This window comes from Panicum virgatum, chromosome 7K (assembly GCF_016808335.1).
Source record: "Panicum virgatum strain AP13 chromosome 7K, P.virgatum_v5, whole genome shotgun sequence".
Lineage (NCBI taxonomy): Eukaryota > Viridiplantae > Streptophyta > Magnoliopsida > Poales > Poaceae > Panicum > Panicum virgatum.
The window spans coordinates 43,460,760-43,481,529 of NC_053142.1; the positions used below are offsets into that span (position 1 = coordinate 43,460,760).

The following is a 20,770-nucleotide window of genomic DNA, read 5'->3' on the forward strand; positions in this document are numbered from 1 at the left end:
GACCGGGGTATATTTTTGAAATATTTGAAAACAGACATATATTTTTGAAATTTTAATTTTTAAAAAATATAAAAATGAAAAAAATTCGTCGGCGAGGGAGGAGGAGGAAGGGGACGCGGGGGGCGGAGCAGCTGCGAAGGGGTGGAGCAGAACGGCATGCGCTGCCAGCTCTCGCGGGCTGGCCGCGCAGGCCCGCTTCACTATAGCGGGCTGCTATGCGGCGCGGGTTCCGCCCTGCTTGCATCTTTAATTGCGACGCCACCTGTGCTCTGTGTATCGGCATCTCGCGTTCGTCCTCGCCAAAACCAACACGACATCGCGATCGCGGAGGGTCGAGCTCACCATGCAGAGGTTGGCTTGCCACGAGCCCACGACGACCGCGACACGGACGGCAAGGCCAGAGCGAGCGAGCGGCGACGGCGGCGGCGGCACACGCCGTTCTTTCGCGTCCCTCTCGTGTCCCCTAGGCGTCGGGCGCTACCGTGTTGGCACAGCACCAGGCTACAGGGCCTTGAAATAGGGACGTCAGTGCAAGTGGTGTATGTACGTCCACGCCCGAGCGCACAGTGTCTGTGCTATTGCCCCCGCAACGGCAATTCGTCCCCTACCGGATCGAGGACCGAGGACGGGCGGGCGCGGCGACGGCGGCGACGACGGCGAGGCCCCCGGCCGGATTTGGATGGACGCCCCGATCGCGCCACCGGCCGCATGATTAGGCCCCTTTGCCTGGGCGCCCCGACGGGACTGACTACGCGCGACGTTTCCTTTTATCTTTTTTTGTTTCCTCTCCCGGGGGAGCCGCACCCATCACAGTGATGCGCGACCTTCTTCTTCGCCCACGTCCTCATCATCTCGTCTGTGCCGTGTTGTTGTCGACCGTACCGTGCCGGCGGCGTTTCCTGCGCCGCTGGCCCGCGTGACCGGACGCGCAGCCAGGCCCATATTATCAGGAGGATGATCTGGTCGAGCGCACGGCGTTGTCGGCACGCACGCGTCCGAGCGAGCGGGGCTGTCCCGGCGGCCAGCTCAAACCGCGGTGCGGCCGAGTGCATGCACGCACGCTGCCCAGCCCATCCAGCCTGGAGCTGGCCACAACTCCGTGTCTCCGTCGCCCCGCGCACTAGACACTTGACACGCGCTAGCCGCACGGACGTCGCCGCCGCCCGCATCCACATGACCGCATAGCTAGCGCTGACATTCGACGCCGGACCGGACGTACGCCGGCAATTGAATAACCGACGACTCCACCGCACCTGCAACCTGCCTCTGGCGCCGATCATTTGATCTGGTCTTAATTTTTGGTGCGTGTCCGGCCGCGCCCCGTGCCGGAGAACATCAATGTCTTGCACTCAGCTGCCCATGCGCATGCGCTGCACCGGCCGCGGCCGGGAGCCAATCGAGTGGCTGGCCTCGGGGACCGCGGCGCGGCCGCACATGGACGCGCGCGCGCGCTCGGCTTCCGCTCGACGCGACACGGCGTTGCTTATTAACCGCGCCGCGCCGCGCGTCGCGCGGACATCTATCTCCTCGCGTGTCACCAACTAGCAGTCACATGCGCGCCTGTGTACGTGGTGGCCTCTCGCAGGCGCAGCAGCAGCAGCCTTTGCAGTACGATGACGCCGCTCCCATCTATCGTACGGGCGTCTCGACGCCGGCCGAGTACAGCTCGTGCGCCTTCTCGGCCATTGCGCCGTGTCCTTTGTCCCCTTGCGCGCCGTCGTCGGCCGCCGACGCCGTGCGTGGCCGAGCGAGCGAGTTGTTTACCAACTGTACGACGCCCCCTTGCCGGGCGCCGGGTAGCTTCGCGCGGCCCGCACCCGCCGACGCCGTGCGTGGCCGAGCGAGCGAGTTGTTTACCAACTGTACGACGCCCCCTTGCCGGGCGCCGGGTAGCTTCGCGCAGCCCGCACAAGGGCTCGCGTCGCGTGCTCTGTGCCTTTGTTTAGTGGGGAGTAGGCGGCCGAAGCGCGCGTACGTGTCCCTCTCGGTTCGTTGCCGTCGGAGCTCGGGAACCGTTCCGTGGGACTCCTTGCTGCACCGACAAAGCGGACACTTCCGGGAACCGATGCGACACATGTCATGTCCGGGACTCTGGACCCCCTGGCGGTCGGTTTCTCACCCGAACTGCTACGGCGTGTACACCCGTTGACATGCACCAGAAGAACCAACTCTTTTCCCCGCTGCTAGTGCTAAGGCTATGGACCAAGTCTTACTACTCGATGGAATTAGCACAAGTACCTGAACTAGCTAGTTATAAACCTTAAATTTCAGAGGGGCAATCCCCCTTCCCAAGGATTTTGCATCCTTCGTGTGGCGGCTTTCCTTGCTCGCCCATGTACATCGGGCGTGGCTCTGGCCTCTGGGAGCAGGACCTCTGGCACTGGCATCTCCGATGTACATCTGCTCACTGCACATGGTACTCATACCAAGGCTAAGATCAAGACGCTTGTTAACTCGATTGTCGTGGTGCTGCAAACCACAGTCGGGTGGCGGAGGGCATCCACCTAAGTCCAGAGAGTGTGTACTCAGGGGTTAGCTAGTCCTAGTTCGATCTCGCTCAAGAACACGATGAACACAGCGGGATTAGAGTGGTTCGGGCCGCCGGAGCGTAATACCCTACGTCCACTGTGTGTTGTATTGCCTTGCCTCGAGAGAGTTCGCGAGAGCTTGTGTGTATCTATTCTAGCGGACGTGCTCTCCCTTTTATATGTCCAAGGGGAGCACGTACACTGAGCGGGGCCCCGACATGTGGACCCGGCGATGTATTATAAACTACACTTTGGCCTTCAATGTCTCAGATCCGGAGATCTTGTCGTCGGCTTCCGTGCGTAGCTTCTGACCAGGGATGGTATTGAGCTGTCCTGTCAGAGTATAGTCTAGCCTCTGCAGCCGCGCATCGAGGTCATGATGAAGCGCCGAACTACTGACTGAGTCACTGTAGCAGCGTGCACTGTTGCTCCAGTCAGTAGCTGGTCATCATGACTCGTCGCCCATGCGCGCGGCGCTGAGTCTTTAATGCTTGCCTTGGTAACTGACGAGCCGCCTCGGTAACTGGCGTTCCACAGTGTGGACTGATAAAAGCTGCCCCATGCCCAGAGGCAGCAGAGCCCGCCTCAACCACTCGCACTTAATGCGGTTGGGTGAGGGAGCTTCCAGCGGAAGGCTTGCGCCCGCTCCCGCGTCTGCGTGACACGTGGCGGCTCCGGACCCCCTCCCGAGCAGGTAGCTGAGCCGAGAGCTCAGGGGGGTCTGGATAGGCACGTGGAGGTCCCGGTCCCATCTGCGGGAGGTCCGGATGGCACGTGGAGGTCCCGGACCCACCTGCGGGGTCCGGGTCCGCGGCCACAGATGCTGAGCATTTCCACCTCTGGGACACGTGGTGACACCGGACCCATCCCCGAGCGGGAAGCGGGTCCGGGACCGTTGGTCCGGTGAGATGGAGTCGGACCCCAGGGATCCGGCTGCTCAGCTCCTTAGGGTGTAGTTACGAATAACTACACGAGTCTTGACACAGTAGGAGTGGGTAACCAGCTGCAGGGTATCGACATCGATCAGGTAACGCGCGCACGCTGACACCCATCATCTCCTGCCGGTATATTGTAGTACATATTTTTGTTTTCCATTTCCCGTAACATGTGAGGCGTCGAGAGGCGTTGGCACATGCCGCTGCTCGCCGATCTGCAACCCCCGGCCTCTGACAACCGTGAGAAGTCGCGCATTTCTTTAACACCGAGGCTGCGCGCGCGCCAACTCGCAAGGTCAGCTCGCCGCCGGCGGTGCAGTGCACCGCACTCGGCGTGCGGCAGGGTTCGCGAGACGTCGGAGTCCGCGCGATGCGTTCCTAGGACTCGATCTGCTCCGCCAGTCACGCTCTCGCCCGTTATCTATTCTAGTCAGGGATTCCGAGGCGGCGCCAGTGGGCTGGGCATCCGTGGTGGTGGTTTGCGTTGGAGGCTCGTGATCCCGGCCGGCCGCGGGAGCTCGCCGTGGGATTTGCTGCCGGAACTGTCGACACCGACCAAACCCGGGCTGACACAGCAGGGTTTAAATTTGCTGCGAGGCTGACGACGCGATTGGCTCAGGATTTCATCAGCTGCTGCTGCGCCGTGCGCCTGTGGTGCTGGCTGGAGACGCAAAGCTAGCGAGCGCCGCATCTTCTTCCTGCATCGGGGTTGCGCAGCTTGTACGGCGGCGGGGGACGGCTCTGGTGGTCTGTGCACGTATATGCATGGTGCGTGTTGTAACTTGCACTGTGAGCTGCCCAGTTAGCACCTGGGTTTCTCTCATGGATACTTGCGAGAAGCTAGCAGTTTGTTTATGCACCGCGTACTTTGCTTTCCTAGGATGTTACTGAAGTTAGTTAAATACAATGTCAAGTCAAGTGAGCTATAAGGGGGTGTTTGGTTCGCTACCACAGTTTACCACGCCATAATTGTGGCCGCCACATGGAATATGGTCACTATTTGGTTACTGACAAACCTGCGGCGCGCCACGGCCTTTGCAGTGAATTTTTGCGCCACATCTAGTTTATTTTCTCGCCACACCGTGGCGGCCAAATTTGGCGCCGCAACTTCGGCACCGCCGCAAGAAGTGCGGCGTGGCGAACGATGGACGGCATCCAAACAGCCTCTAAGTTAGTAGCTTGCCATTACTACACTAATACCGTTGGCACGCGCAACATACTCTTAGCTAGCTCTAATTCGGTTTCTATCCATATCGCACTGTTCTGTTCACTTGAATATTCAGTGTCATTACTCTGGCACTGTTCTGGCCCGGTTTGGTTTCGCTATGCTGGTTCCTAGCACGAATTTTTTTTTTTGCATGCATGGAGTACTAAATGAAGTCTATTTGCAAAACCTCTTCAGGAATGAGTGTAGCTTTTCGCGACGAATCTAATGACGGTAATTAATCGATGATTGGCTACATTGATGCTACAGTAACTATCCTCAAATCACGCGGTCAAATGTCATATTAGATTTTTCAGAGTTCCTAGTGCAGGGGTTCTGGAGTTAGTTTTATAAACTGTCATTATTTCGTACCCTTAATTATTGGTCAAAGTTGCTACAGTCCTAGCGTAGTACAAACCAAACAGGGCCAGTTTCATACTAGTAGTATCTATCATTATTTCGTACCCTTAATTATTGGTCAATGTTGCTACAGTCATAGCGTAGTACAAACCAAACAGGGCCAGTTTCATACTAGTAGTATCGTAGTACAAGAGACACAGCTACATGAGGTTATTGCATGCAAAATTAGGGTATATATTTGTTTGATGCCATTTCAATCTTTTTTTGGTATAGGTTCTAATACACCATTCAGTCAATCAGGTTGCCCTGCTCACTGCTATAGGCAACCAGGTTACTCTGTTCTAATACACCATTCAGGCTGCTCCCAATGAAGTGATCGAACAGCATCATGACACCATGTACGTTTGCGTGGTTTACGCAAAGCACGCCATGCATATGGGCACCTGGATTTTCGTCGTCTGTAATTCTCTTCCACAGTACTACTCGCCATGGTTTCTCGATACGCTGCGAGTACTGTACCAAAACACGCCATCCACCACAGCTGGGTATCGTATATTCGTATCTCTCAGATGCTGTTCTTTGTCGTCTTCCGGTACTCGGGTTTTCGTTCCTATCGATCGCTCATGCTTTTGTTACATGCACTCCACTGATCATGGTATTGGTTTGGATACATGTAGTATATTTAGGTATTGGAGAGAAATAAAACTAGCAAGTGGGAGGAAGAACCTCCAGGTCAATCTTTCCATGCATCTGCAACCTGACCAATAGTTAATCCCATTTAATTTGTTGAAAGCAATTTGGACTATACCAGCAGCTTGGTCAACCAAGGCCACAGACAGTGCAGGGAGCTGGAACATACCACCTGGCAGCTTCTAGCACGCCCACAGAACAGTGCAGAGAACCGTTTACTGACACTGCTCACGTTCTCCGGCGTGCAGTTTTTTTGTACCGTCCAACTCTGGTGGGTTTACCACCCTAACCTGCTAGCCAAACCGTTGACCCTCCCCGGATCGGGATCACCCGGACCCCCGCCGGAGAGGCACGCAGGCCTAGCCAGCTTCGTTCCCCGCCCCAGACATGCACGGACGCTGTGGCGTAGCAGCGCCGCGCTGGCCGCTGGGGACGCGGCGCGGCAGCCGATCCGGGGCCGACGCGCCGTCGGGCATGGGCGCGTGCCGCTGCGGACTCGGGGCCCGGGGCACCTCGCCGCGTGCGCGCGCGCCCCACGGCGCGGCATGGCGTGGACGAGGCAGGCGTGCGCGTGCGCCGGCGAACGGGAACTGACCGTCGTCTGCGCCTGGGCGTTGGCACACAGGGTCAACGGACACGACTCTTGACTAGTACTCCCTCCGTCCCAAAACATAAGCATTTATCGACTTCCGCGATTTGCGTTTGACCATTCATCTTATTCGAAAAATTTGTGAAAATGTTATTTATTTTGTTATGACATGTTTTATCATCGTATATATATTTAAATATATCATAATTATTTTTATATTTTTATAAATTTTTTAAATAAAACAAATGATCAAACGTGATCGGCAAAAATCAACAAATACTTATATTCTGAGACGGAGGGAGTAGCTACTGGTACTGGCTAGAACGGGACGACTCGCGCGGAGACGAGCAGGGATCCGGTCTAGTCACGTTCGCGCTGGCTCGGACGGAGTTGGAAATCGACCGACCGACCGGTCGACCGGCGGCCGCGGCACGGCAAGGACCGCCGTCCTCCGCTGGCCCGTCGCCGCAGTTCCTGTGTACCGCAATGAACGGACAGGAATACTCATGGATCATTTTTTTTTAAGGATCATGGAGCATGCATGTTTGTAAACCGTACGTTGAATAGGCCTACTAGGCATCTAGGCGATACGAGATCAGAGCAAATAAAGTATGGACCAACCCCGCACAGGCCCAGCTGAATTCGACCGGTACGCTGCGTGATCGGGCATTTTGCCCACAGGTACGGTACGGGCTCTTTACAGCAGCAGTAGCTATCCTACGATCCAAGCACGTCCTTTTTCACGCCACCGGTGCGTTCGGTCGGTTCGTACAGCGCACTGCATCTCTTCGACTTTAAAAGCCGCACATCGATCCTGCGTCCAGATCTACCGATCCATCGGTTCCGCGCAACCAAGAGCGTCACAGTTTGTGTGCGTGTGTGGCCGCCGATCCACTCGATGCAGATCGAAGAAACTTCGCCAGGCTCTGCACCAATTGCTCTCGCCCTGTCGGCCGTGCCCAGGCAACCATGCATGCATGAATGAGCCAGCCCATGACCTTTTGGTTATGTGTTTGTGCAAGTTGACATGTGACAAGCAAGTAGCAGGATAGATGTAATCGCCGTGCATCGTAACAGGAGAATGAGGATCCCGCCGGCCAAATCTTGCAGGTCGTCCTATGAACAGCGTCGCCAGATTCATCTACCTGACGCTGTGCCCTACTCGGTCTCTTCCGTTTCACGACGGCATCACAACAACAATTAACCTGGCCGGGTTCTCTGCACGCATGCATCCAATGCAAGCATGTCTAGTTACATATCTAAACATCCTGCGTTGACATGGAAAGAATCATGCAGTTTATCTATTCACCACCATGCATGCGTGTACACTGTAGCGTGGCACACCACTGCACAGTGCGTGCCTGTCTGTGGGCTGCCTTGGACGGCACGCACCTTATCTTATTTGTGTGGTGTCATTCTGGCCAGCATCGATCGATCAGCTCCATCCATCATCTCTATCTCCGCTCCGCAGCACACAGCACGCAAGCTCTTCGATCTAGCGCCCGTTGTTGGAACCCTTGACAGGGATCCTGCCAGGAATGTGACCTTGATTTGTATCTTACTAGCAGCTTTCATGTTTACATCCACCGTCAAGGGCTCAAGGCAATGTAGCTCATGCTTGGTAGCCGCCTCGCAGGCCTCATCTTCTTGGTAAGTAAGGCCAAGCCGCGCACTGTGCAGGGTCCGTACGTACACAGTAGTGCTGACAGGGACATCTTTGAAAGCTTGCTGTTGCATGTTAGGAGTGCAACATAGTAGCCAAATGATGTGAAGCATTCCAATTAGCCAGTGGAATGTGACGATCAGCTGCTGTTACATCGTTCTAACTGCAGACTGTGCAGTGATCTCGATCTTCCTTCTGCTTGTCTTTGATTCTCTAGTTTTTGCCACTTCTGTAGTACTAGTCGGCAGTGCTTATCGCTCCTCCGATCCGACCTTATCTTCGTTGCCATTTGCTAGCTGCTATTGTTCAATCGATTGCCCAATGAGGAGCAGCAAACGCAAAAGGACAAAGCGCAGACATGCATGGAGAATATTTTCCCTTTTGGCACATTTGCATGAAAGTAAAGTTTAGTCTGGCCATGCAGTTTATATCGACAAATAACAAATTAATTGACAGTACTTGCGTACTACTAGACTATTATTCATCTACTACTATTCTATTGGTGATGGCCTTAATTCGCGCATGGAATAATCATCCACGTCATCACCGTCCAACAAAAGTGAAGTGGAGAAGGACACACAAGATTATTCCTAGCTAGTAGAAGATAAATTTGAGCCTCATGTATGCATGCTTGTGTGAGCATGCACACACACCACCAATTGTGGGCCGTCTATATATGCCGGATTCGAGCACGAATATAGGTTATCCGGAGAGCTTTTGTTTTTTTTTTGTTTTTAATTAGGTCGAGTGTCATGCTCCGATAACAGTAGTGTCCAATTAACAATAATTAGTACTCCTATATGATTATTGTTACTGGCTACATGCCTGCCTGCATGCCCAAGATTAGGATGCATTACCAGCAAACGAGCAGGACGAGTTGGAGCTGTTCCACTTGGCGACGTCATACCTAACCCTGCAGCTGCACTGCACTCCACGATCAAAGGACGCGCCGTAATGATTGGTGATATGATTTCAGACACAACTCGTGCTTGGAGTACCACGAAACAGTGACAGTCTCACATTGCTGTTCTTTTGCTTATTGCTAATTCAAGTTAAAGTCCATTTAGGGATGCACTGGAAAAAAGAAATTAAAAACAGCTGGATGGTTGTCAAAAGAGCGATTCATTCGCAGAACCCATGTTGCTCTCCATGTTGTAAAGGAAAGCATATATTCTTTTTCTTTTTGAGCATCGGAGAGCTTAGATTTTTTTCTGCTGTGTAGATAGGCTTCCTAATAACACTACAACCAGTAAACAAAAACCCAGCTGATAATTAGTAGATGACAGCGAAAGAACACTTGTCCGATCCTTCTATATAATTATCAGTACGGTTCAATTAAGGCAACCACGAACTGTGTTTCTTCTGGCCCTTTCAACAGAAATTTTAACGGAATAGTAGTACATATTTTGTCACTGTCAAAAGTGTAGCTGCCAGCAAAGGAATAAATTTACTGTTCTTCAAATTCAACGGCAGAACAACAAAGATGGAGTTCTGACTTGCTTACTTATAATTTTATATAGCGGTGACGTAAAACTATGACATCTTGATTTCCTCTGAATGGCGCCTGGCACTTTTTCCTTCAGATTATAATCCATGTTGTGATGTAAAACTGTCTAAGAACTGGTGGCAGCTGCCTAGCTCAGTGCTCCAAATTAAATAAGTAGTGGACAAAACTGGATGCTGTCTGATCTTTTGGAGGGTTAGGAGAGAAAAACTGGATCAAATAAAAGATACATGTCTGATCAACTACTGAGTCTGCTCATGTGCCGATACCGGAAAAAATACTATCTTTTTGGGGAAAAATTCTCGTATTCTAATGGAGGTAGACCGAGACCGGGGCGCCGGATAACGAACTCTGAAACCGGCATGCCCCCCAAAGAGCAAAAGCAACCAGAGGAGGACGTGGATGGTAAACAAAACAACACAAAAGCTAGCTGCAGGAGGCGCGTGTAGGGGGGGGGGGGGGGGGGGGGGGTTGCCGTGCCGCCCTCGCCCTCGCGTTGCCATCTTTGCCCAACCACGAATCAACTTTGGAGCTGCAGGGTTGTTGGGGTTAGCTGGAGATGGATGCGTCCAGGCATCTACTCTCATGCACATCCAGCTGGGTTCAGTAAACTAGCAGACACCTCGATCTACATGCCATCATCAGCACCCTTTTTTTTCCCTCCCTGCTTGTGTAGCCAAACACGCAAAGAGGTGTTTAGATGATGCATTTTCTTACATCACTGCTAATTTTTCTTTGCAGATTTACCATTGAATCTGCTCTCTCTCCACATAATGAAGTACATGAGGACTGCTCAAATTGTTTACACTGTCGTCACTCGTCAGAATGCACTGGCAGTGGGCAGTGGTATGTGCTCGGCACTGGTGAGTGGTGACCGAGTGACCGGAACAAAGGAAGAAGCAGAGCAGCCGCAGCTGACGGCCTGACGCGGACCAAGTCGCCAAAAGAGATCTCTGCAGAATTAGCGAGTCGCGTTCCTGTTTTGCGTGACTAGGTAAAAGAAACCGCACTGTACGCGCCAAAGGGGACCAGGCAGACAGCGGAAGGTAGCATGTTAGGTGCATCAAACTGTTCCCCACTCTGATGAGTATCTTTATTCCGCACAAGCACCCAGTAATTGCCGCCCGTTCCAAGCAAAACTTAGAAGAGGCACAGTGTGCCACCGATGTTCTCCATTTCTGTTCAAGATCTGACGGCCATGGCTAATCCAAACTCTAAATTGTGCGTGCTGGTTACAGTGATTCTGATTCTGAAACCGCCAGCTCTGCCGAATGCAGAGCAAGTACAGTACTGTTGGTGTTACCATTTTACTGCCACGAGTGAAAAGATCCACTCGTGGCAGGCCAAGCATCAGCTGCTGTGCGACCTCAGCACATCAATTTTCCACCGCAGCAAAGCAAGTGAAAAGATCTCTGCAGCCGGTCGCATCTCAGGCAAGGATTACATCGGGCAGATCGGTGCGTTGCAGCGGCGAGGCACCCCGGTTGCAGTAAGGCCTAAGCTGCATAGACCCAGGCCTAGAGCTGCACGATTTATTGTTGCTGTTGCCGCAGAGATGGACGGTAAAAAAAATAAAGAGAGAAAAAGAAAAAGGCAAAAATAATTGTAGGGGAAAAGGTAAAGAAAAAAAAAGCGTGCATCAGCATTGGAACAGTGGCAGAAACGTCTAGAGAGGAGGAGGGAGAGAGCTAATTACTCCCTCCTTCCCCGTTTATAAGACATGGTGGAACATGACACGGTCTTCTAAACAACACTTTGACCATTTATTTATCATATATTATATCACTTTTGATTATAAACTTATAATCATTGTAAAATATATTTGATTATGAATCCAATCATATGAAATTTGCATTATAAAAATAAAAATTTAATAGTCAAATTATTGGTCAAAGATGACAAGATTTGAATCTTGATATACGTGTATGCCTTATAAACAGGGAAGGAGGGAGTAATCAGCAAAACAAAGGCAAATATGCAACATCACAAGCGATTTAATTTGATGACATCCATTAAGAAAAGAGCGGCAATTATGCAGTATTTTCCTCGTTCTTGGCTCTGAGTAGCAGCAGCGCATTTTACCAGAATAATCCGATTTATTTTTGCGTCTAAAAATCTGGCGAAGGTGATGGGGACGGACGGGGACCCCAGCCGGCCAGCCCGGCCAGCTCCTCCTCCGCCTCCAAGTCCGTGCAATAACCTGTGTTTGGTTGGAGAGCGAGCGAGCCGCAGCGGGTTCAACCCGTTCCCACGAGCATTTGGTTTGGGGCTGAGTAGGGATGAGTTCAACCCAGAAGGAATATTATCACAATATGCGGGTTGGCTCCATCCGCTATATTTTGAGGGACGGAGCGGCTCCTCTGGGTTCCGTCAGCGTCGTCTCTTTTCTCCGTCTCTTTCCCAGGACCTGGCGCACCCGAGCGCCGCCGGCCGTCCGCCCCTCCCTTGCCGGCCCTTCGCCGGGGCCAGAAGTGGCGCGCGACCGCCGAATCAGGGGCCCGGATCTCCTCCTCCAGCCTCCCCCGTCGCAGCCTCCTCCGGCGCCCCTCCTCCCTCCCTCCCTCCCTCCCTCCCTCCCTCCCCTGCGGCCGCGGGTGGGCGGTCCCCGACGTCGTGCCTCCATCCTCCCTCGAGCTCCGCCGCTCCCGCGCCTCCCTCCCTCCCCCGCCGCCCTCTGCTCCTCCTTCCCCCTCCCCACGCGCGCGCGACGGCCGACGCTCCTTCCCTCCGCGCACGGCGAAGGCAGAGGCGGTGCGGCGCGGCGCAACACTTGGCGGAGGCGGAGCAGCGCTCGACGTGATGGAGGTGGAGCGGCACGGAGCTGCCGCGGGCGCATCACACAGAGCGCCAGAGAGCCACGGAGGAGCAGGGCCCCAATCCGCGTCGAGGCGGGGGCGGCGCAGCGGGCTAGCGGGCGGCGAGGGGCGGGTTGGCGGCGGCAGGGCCGGCAGGCGGTGAGGGGCGGGTTGGCGGCGGCGTGGCCGGTGGGCGGCGAGTAGAAGAAGACAGGGGCAAACATGAATTAGAAACTATTTTCTGATTCCAGTTGTAAATATGCATGACTCAATGATTTTTACATTCGGGCCTAGTTAATTTTTGAGAACTGTAGGGTTCCTGATGTAAAATGCCATAGCAAACAGTGTTATCTCGCCATCCAACTCTTATTGTCAATTCATTCGACCAAACACTAAATGGGTTGGCTCCGTCCCCAAAATCAAAATGTAATCAAATAATAGATGGGTTGGCTCCATCAACATTGATCCCGCAACCAGACGTTAAAGCGCCCGTCGTCTCCAATTCCCCCTCCCTTCTCTTTGCCCGCGTCGGCTCGGCTCGAATCCAATCCCTCCAATAATACACACCACCGGCACCCATTTGCACCATGCCGCCGCGGCCGGCGACCACGAGCCAAGAACACGCGCGGCGTCCCTGAGCCATCAGGCCAGCAAAAACGATTCCTTTCTCTCTCTCTCTCTCTCTCTCTCTCTCTCAGATCCCAGCTCCCCAAGCGTGCGCGCGAATTCTCTCTGTCCTCTCGCCTCGCCCAGGTGACCTTCCCCTGCCAACAATTTCTTCCCTTCTTTAATCCTTGTTATTCCCTCTGCTATAATCAACCTACTGTTTCGAGATATGTGTTGGTGAATTCGGCGGAGGGGAAAGGGAGAGAAAAAAAACCGAAATTTTGTCAGCGTTTCTTGGCCTGGCTGCCCGCTTTTCTTTAATAATGGCCGCGCAGTTGGTTGGATTGCCAGGCCAGATGCATTGCTCGGGGCGCTTGGGCCATGCGAGCTCCGCGATTTGGGAGATGCGTGCAGTTGAATGCGTGGGATTTGCCGCGATTTCTTTATGCTAATCGCCCTCTCCTCCCGACCCGTGCTCCCCCCGCGTCTGCTCTCCCTTTCTCGTCCCCAGTTGCCGCCGAGCCAATTCAGCGCCGCTTTACTGTTATATAAGCGCCTCTCCGGACCAGGGCTCTGAGATGTGTCTATTTCTCTCCTTTGCAGCGCCGTGCTCTTGTGCTAAAGATCCATGGAGGGGTGCCAGTTGCTAGTAGGTTGTAGGATGGAGATGGAGGAGGAGACGTTCTTTGACTCGCGAGAGGAGCTCACGGCGTCGCCGGCTCCCAGCCCGGGACCGGCATTGCCGTGGTCGGGCAGCCTCGACAGCGTGGGGCAGAGGAGGGAGCGGTTCTTGAGAAGCATGGGCCTGGAGTGCAGCCCGAGCCCGCGGCAAGCCGATGCTGTGGCCACCGTGGGCGATGTTGAGAAGAAGGAGGTGGTGCTGCAGGAATTTGGGAGATTATGGTCTCAGTCGGATGAGAACGACTGCTCCATGTCGAGTTGGTCCACGGAGGATACGGGGAGCTATGAGGACGGTGCCTCTGATGACAATTCCATTAGTGGATCCAGCAGGGATGATGCTAGCAGCAAGGTGGGCAGGAGTTTCAGTTCATTGTCCTTCATCCAGAGGCTCATGAGCCGCAGTGGTAAGCTTTCTGGTGTTCCCAAGGCGATTGAGAGGAGGAGAAATGGATGGCTTCGGAGGCTGGGCTTGAGGTCCGGTGTCCTCGATCATGGAGGCGATGAAGCTAGCACCAGCTCCTCAGAGAGTGAACAAAACAGGGGTGGAAGGTATGAAAGGGTCAAGGTTCGGTGCTACCGGAAGCGGTCAAAGGAATTGTCAGCAGTTTATCAAGGCCAAGTGATCAAGGCCCATGATGGTGCCATCCTGACTATGAAATTTAGTCCTGATGGGCAGTTTCTTGCAAGTGGTGGTGAAGATGGAGTTGTCAGGGTGTGGGGTGTCACACAATCTGAGGACTGCAAAATTCCCATGGATGATCCTTCCTGTGTTTACCTCAAAGCTCATCGCATGAGTGGATTGGCTCCTGCCGATGCTGACAATGAGAAGAAATGCAAAGTCAAGGGTTTGAAGCAATCCGCTGATTCTGCTTGCATTGTGATTCCAACCATGGTGTTCCAGATCTCAGAGGAACCATTGCAAGAGTTCCATGGTCACTCTGGTGATGTACTGGATCTGTCGTGGTCTAACAATAAGGTTAGTTAAAAAGAAATGCCCTCCACCCCAGGTACTATTGCAATTTTTCTTTTGCCCTTTTCTTTCTGATGATTGAAATTTGCTACCTTGCAGCATCTATTGTCAGCATCAACAGACAAAACTGTTCGCTTGTGGGAACTTGGATCTGCAAATTGCGTCACTGTTTTTCCACACAGCAACTTCGGTAGGCCTACAAGTCTCTTAAATTACTGCCTCATAAGTTTTCGACTTTACTTCTGAATTTGAGCTCACATTTTGAAATTTACTTTTGCAGTGACTTGTGTCCAGTTCAATCCAGATAATGAGAATCGATTCATCAGTGGATCGATAGATGGCAAAATCCGTGTATGGGATATTCCTAGATGCAGTGTTGTGGATTGGGTGGATATTAGGGACATTGTAACAGCGATTTGTTACCGACCTGATGGAAAGGTATTTTTATCAGCATCCATCTGAAGTGGTTTTGGCTAGCTTGTTGTCTCAATAGTTTGTGAGATTAATCTTCTTTTCTATCCTTTGCATCCTGCAGGGAGCAGTGGTTGGAACCATTACTGGAAATTGTCGGTTTTATGATGCATCAGGTAAATTGAAAAAAAAAGTGAAATATCTGTGAGCTTTTTAGTATTTCTCTTCCTTTACTTGAATGTATTCCATATATGCTAACCGAAATGGCATCTGTCAATTCAGATAATCTGCTGCGGTTTGAAACACAAATTGTGCTCAACGGCAAGAAGAAATCTTCTCTTAAAAGAATCACTGCTTTTGAGGTAAATATCGTAACGAGAAGGAAGGATTTTGTTGCATGATTACTTCATCACTCATTTTTCATTTTGATGCTTCTGGGCCTGACTCTTTTCTTGTTCCCATTTTTTCATGGCAGTTCTGCCCAAGCAACCCAAGTAAATTAATGGTTACATCTGCCGACTCGAAGGTTAAAATTCTTGATGGAACCATTGTGACTCAGAATTATAGTGGTACGGTTCATATGCTTGGACTTTGCTTCTCTTGCTCTAAGCAATCATTACTTTTATGTATTATATTATGAACTCATAATTTTATTCATTCAATCAGGACTTCGAAGCGGATCCTGCCAGTTATTTGCAACATTCACTCCAGATGGGCAGCATATAGTTTCTGCTAGTGAAGACTCAAATATTTATGTCTGGAACCATGAAGACCAAGAAGAGGCTTCATTGAAACATGCAAAAACCATATGGTCATCAGAGCGCTTCCACTCCAACAATGCAGCCATTGCAATACCATGGAATGGCCAAAAAACAAGAAACCCAGTTTCTTTCGCCTCTCAAATTTTGCCACCACAAAGTGACAGTTTCTGGTGCATGAGCAAGGCTGTCAAGTGCAGTTCAAGCCGCAGTGAAGATTCTGCCATCAACAATTTTGTGTCAAGATTTGCTCCTGGTATTTTCAATTTGAATCAGGAGTTCTCCACTGAGCCCACTTGCAGAAGCTCAGCTACCTGGCCTGAGGAAATTCTGCCTTCTCACTCAATTCGTGCAATTTTGGATGAATCACAATACAAGTTCCTAAGGAACTGTTTCCAGAGCACATCAAACTCTTGGGGTCAAGTGATAGTTACTGCAGGATGGGACGGCAAGATTAGGTCATTCCAGAATTATGGCCTACCAGCGCATCAATGATCAGCTTGAGCATTTGGTGAAAGTATACTGCAGTTTTGGCACCTCACATGGCCTGAAGAGAAGTACCCGCTCCCCAGCTATGCTGGTCCAGCGTGTGGTTTCTTGGTACAAGACATCACATGCTCAGTGCTCCTGCTGAATTGTACATGGACCAGTGTTGTACATAATCAACCTGGTAGTCCTTGGAGATCTCCGCATCAGCAGCTGTTCATGGCATGAACAGTAGATTGTACCTATTGTAGAAAATTTTTAGCGTAGATCAGATTTGTACCCCCCCCCCCCCCCCAAATCAATTGCTCATTGATATACCACAGAAATGTTAGTTCCAGCCAGTTGAGTGTAAATCCCCCTCCCATTATATTGCGGGAGCTCAACCGGCAGCAACTGTCAGATACATATGTTCAATCCAATATACAAAATTCATTCGTTTTTTGAAAACTTTGTCCCTGCTCCTTAAGTTTGTTACTTAGTCGAATTGCAGATGTAGGTGACCTGTTAACTCTTTTCCGTTTTCTTATCTCTTTTTGGGCGACAGGTGACTTGTTAACTTGTTTGGCATCATGAGCCTGTTTTGTGTGGAGTGTGGACCCAGTGAAGCTGCTCAAGGGGTAATTATTGTACCTCTTATGGGACCTTAGGTGGTTGATCTTTGATTGGTTTGCCATGTTAGTTGCATCTCCAAAATCTGTTGTGGATTTGAGCTCATACCTAGTGCCATGTGATGAATGCGCAGCTATTTGTTTTATTTTCCCTTTCGCGGCTACTATCTGTTTCGAAGATATTTTCGCTCCTGCCTTTGATCCGATCCTTGTTGTATTTGCCAATCTATAATCTGAGATTCTTTCCTTCAAATTCTTTTGTCTATCTAGATCCTCTACGTGGGATATAGCATCCAAAATATTTTGGTTGGGCATTGGGCTAACACTCCATTTTCTGTTAGCACATTATATGATTTGTCAGGAGGTTGAGTTCCCTGCTATTCCTGGGCTGGCAAGGCTCCCAATGCATGTGGCTGTCATGCCATTCGCCAGGACGTCTCCAGATTCAACTCAAAACATCGGAGACGCATTTGTCTACTCGGATGCCTCACTTGGATCGAGGCAAGGCGATCATTGATCGCCTATAAATTTTTAACAACTTGGGCCAGGACTGTCGATCCTAATTTTGTCAAACACTAGCTTACTCAGTCTGCGTGATTGACTAATGTAAGTCCAATGTAAGTTACACATCTTGTTTTGTTCTTTCCAGCTTCTGGTCCTGAGGACGGTATAGTGATGCCATTGCTGACATCTAGTGCTGCAGCCATTTCGATTGATTTTCAGTGCAGGCAGCCCATTTCCAGTCCGGAGAAAAACTTCAGTTGTGCTACAAACAGGGTATGTAAATCAGTGGTTTCATCACATACTATGATACTAAGATTGATTTATGCAGCTCATTATGGCAAGGCAACAGCACTGTGAGTCTGTGCCATTACAAAAAAATATATTACTGAATATTTCTGTTACCAAACAAACTGATATAATTTGCAGCCTAGCTGGACCAGATAGATCACTAGGCCATCAGGATTGAGCAATTATAGTCAGCAGTGGCTAGCTTAGAGCTGAGTAGAATCAGTCAAGCTGCAGCCTCGCTTCAGCTTCAGACTTTGCATGTCTACGTTATTAGGTCAGCTGATCTCCTTCACTGACCCCTCTCTTAGGTCATACCTAAATATACATTTTTTTTCTTTTAGCAGCCAGGGCTGCCACTACACTTCCAATTCACCGGTCCTGCAATTCTTTAAAGAAAAGAGAGAGAAAGGTTAAAAACGAAAACCGGTCCTGCGAGTCAGAAACCTGTACTGAAGGCCTGAAGCCACCGCCAGCACCAGCAAACGCCGCGAACAGTAGAATAGAATTCACCGCGCCTTGGATTGATTGCGCTGCGCGGACCTGCGGCAGAGTGCTCTGAACATTCTGCCCGGGCCCGAATCATTGCGGCCGGTCCCAACCGATGAAACTCCCAATGCATAATTGCATCGGTTTGCAGCTAACTAATCTCATCTTCTGCATTTTTTTTTAAAAAAAACTGCCCAAGTGCCCTTCTTGCATCCGCAGGCCGCAGCACACTGATCCATCCGTGCAAGGTTAGAATAAAGTAAGATAAAATCCGTCCGGTTTTCCGTTGCAACCAGATTCCGGTCACGTCCTCCGTCCGTGACCTCACCGCCGCCGCCCCCGTTTCCCCCCGGGCGTGTGCGTGCCATGAGGCAAAGGCAATTGGCCACCACAGGAACGCCGTGGAGCAGAAACACGGTAAACAAAGACCTATCCCTGCGGTGGCTACTGGCTGGCGGGCCGCGGCGGCACAGTGGCATCCAGGCCCCCCGGAGCAGTGCCCCGGATCCGAGCGCTGCTGGGAGCTGCAGTGAAACGGCGTCTGGATTTGTCCGCGGGGGTGCATCGGCGCATCGCCGTGTTGTCAGATGCGGGCTGTCCCGTGCTGTAGCAGCAGTGGGAGACACGCCGCTGGTACAGGATCCACCACGGCGGGTGGTGCTCAGCTCAGAGCGGGTGGGCACGGGGGTGCGCTCGCATGGTCGCGGCTGCCTCCTCGCGGCCTCCGTTCGCCGCCGCCTCATGCGCGATGCGATCTCGGAGCGGGGGTGGTGGAGGCGACCGAGCTGTGGCAGAGACAGCTCACTCGCGTTGTTTTTTTTTCCTTCATCGGGGACCCCCGCAAGGGTTGGTCCTGTACCCCCGGCGAAGGGAGCAGTGGCGAGGCAGAGGCGATGATGATGTGCAGCGCAGGCGCGCAGGCAGTCCACATCCAAAGGAAAGGGAACGAGAGGAAAGAAAAAAAAGAGAAAAGAAAACGAAAAGAACGGAACAGGAATATCATGCGTGTGCTTTTTGCAGAGTTCGTTGTCTCGTCGGAGATCATGGTCTCACGTGGGATAATGCGAGTTCCGCTGGAGGGGAGGATACGCATAACGCATCTGCAGACCGATTGAGCAGGAACGAGAATCACTCTGACTGAACATGCTGGGTTCAACCGATCTTCAGTAGCACGTACTTAGTTTGAGCATAACGCATCTTCAGTAGCTAAGACTGATTGACTGAACATTTAGTTGGTTGCAGATCGCACGTCGTGTGTCAGGGCATCTCTGCTGTTGCATGCACACAACACAACCTCCCCCGATTATTGGAGAGTCGCCAACAAGTCGTGGTCATTTGTCGGCAGAACAGGAACGGCGGCTACTTGGGGCGTGCTTAGCTCGAGCCAACGACCTATGGCCGTGATTGGCCAACACATGGAGCCAGCACGCACTGTTCGTTCAGCAGATGCTGGGTTGTTTTCGGCTCCACTCTGATCCACAGTCGGCTACGATCCGACGGGAGTAAAAATCGGGCGGGCATGCCAGAGAGCGGGATGCCGACGAGATTTGTCCCGAAGCCACGAAACCGTCGACAGGACAGGCTTTCAGTTTCAGAGACGAGCAGCGTCTGCAGAGGAGAAATACTGTGCGTGCAGTGCAGCGCGCATGCATCCGTGCGTGCGTGCGTGCGCCGCTGGCGCTGGCGCCCGGCTGTGCCGGTGCCGGTACTTTCTTGTGCAAGCTTGTCTCCCTTGCGCTCACGGCCGGCCCGGACGGAATCATTGTGCTTCGCTAGCCCTCACGCGCACGGTAATCCGGATCGCAAATCCGTTATTTTATACTGCCCCCCCCCTGCTGTTCTGCTCCCCTCTCTCTTCCTTCGTTGAGGTTGACCTCGTCAGCTCATCGCTTGCGGAGGCGAGCAGTCGAGCACCACACGTGTTAGTTGAGCCGAGCCGGCCTCCATGTGGGGTTATTAGAGACACTGCAAATGGCCGCGATTAGCATCCGTCTTCGTGCGCCGCCCATGCTCATCGCTGCTGCCAGCAGCGTCCCATTAGTTTACCCGGCGCAATCTTCAGCAGAATCTTGGGGTAAAGCTCGCTCGGTGCCTTCGAGATCGAAAGGCCGTGGCCTGGCCCTGGCGCCCCGGGGCGGTAGGGAAGGGGTGGCGGTGGCGGTCCGGTGCTGTAGCGGCGAGGGGAGACAGGATGATCCAGCCGCGGCGGGCTCCGCTCGTGGCCTTGGATCTGCCGGATCCCTGCGTCTGCGTCTCGCTCGCTCGTCGTCGGGGTCGGGGCGTACGGCTTCTGCCTTCTAGTCTCTGCCCATCCCATCCCATGGGCCTGGTGCCATCCGGGGATATATGGGACCGTATCAATTTACAGCTCATTTTGGTGCCATCAGGGGATATATGGGACCGTATCAATTTACAGCTCATTTTGGGCGGAATGCGCAGTGCATGGGGGCGTGGACGTGGCCCGCGTACGATGAAGAGAGCTCATGGGCCCTTGGGTGCCATCGCTTTGCGATTCGTGCTGCGGGACGGGCCGACGGCTACGATCCGGTGGGAGCGCGCGGTGCAAGGCACTGGACAAGTGACCCGCGCCCGGTTGTTGGTGGGCGATGAGCGGCCGAGAGTAGATTTGCGAACTTTGAACAAAGACAGCGCATTTGCGCGCAACGCGTGATGATTGGTTGATTTTTGTGGGGCCCCCCAAGGC

The 20,770-nt window shown here is 52.4% G+C and overlaps 1 protein-coding gene across 2 annotated transcripts; it reads left to right on the forward strand.

The window, feature by feature from the left end:
- The first annotated feature begins 12,775 nt into the window (after positions 1-12,775).
- LOC120641476 (uncharacterized WD repeat-containing protein C18H10.05-like) lies at positions 12,776-16,593 on the forward strand. 2 transcript variants are annotated; one of them, XM_039917633.1, is made up of 8 exons: positions 12,776-13,021; positions 13,478-14,531; positions 14,625-14,715; positions 14,806-14,963; positions 15,061-15,112; positions 15,219-15,298; positions 15,412-15,505; positions 15,603-16,593. In XM_039917633.1, the coding sequence occupies exons 2-8, from the start codon at positions 13,503-13,505 to the stop codon at positions 16,187-16,189; spliced, it is 2,091 nt and encodes a 696-aa protein (XP_039773567.1). In that variant the 5' UTR covers positions 12,776-13,021; positions 13,478-13,502; the 3' UTR covers positions 16,190-16,593. The 2 variants fall into 2 exon arrangements, with proteins under 2 accessions (XP_039773567.1, XP_039773568.1); XM_039917634.1 differs by having other exon boundaries at positions 12,786-12,914.
- Positions 16,594-20,770: the final 4,177 nt, after the last annotated feature.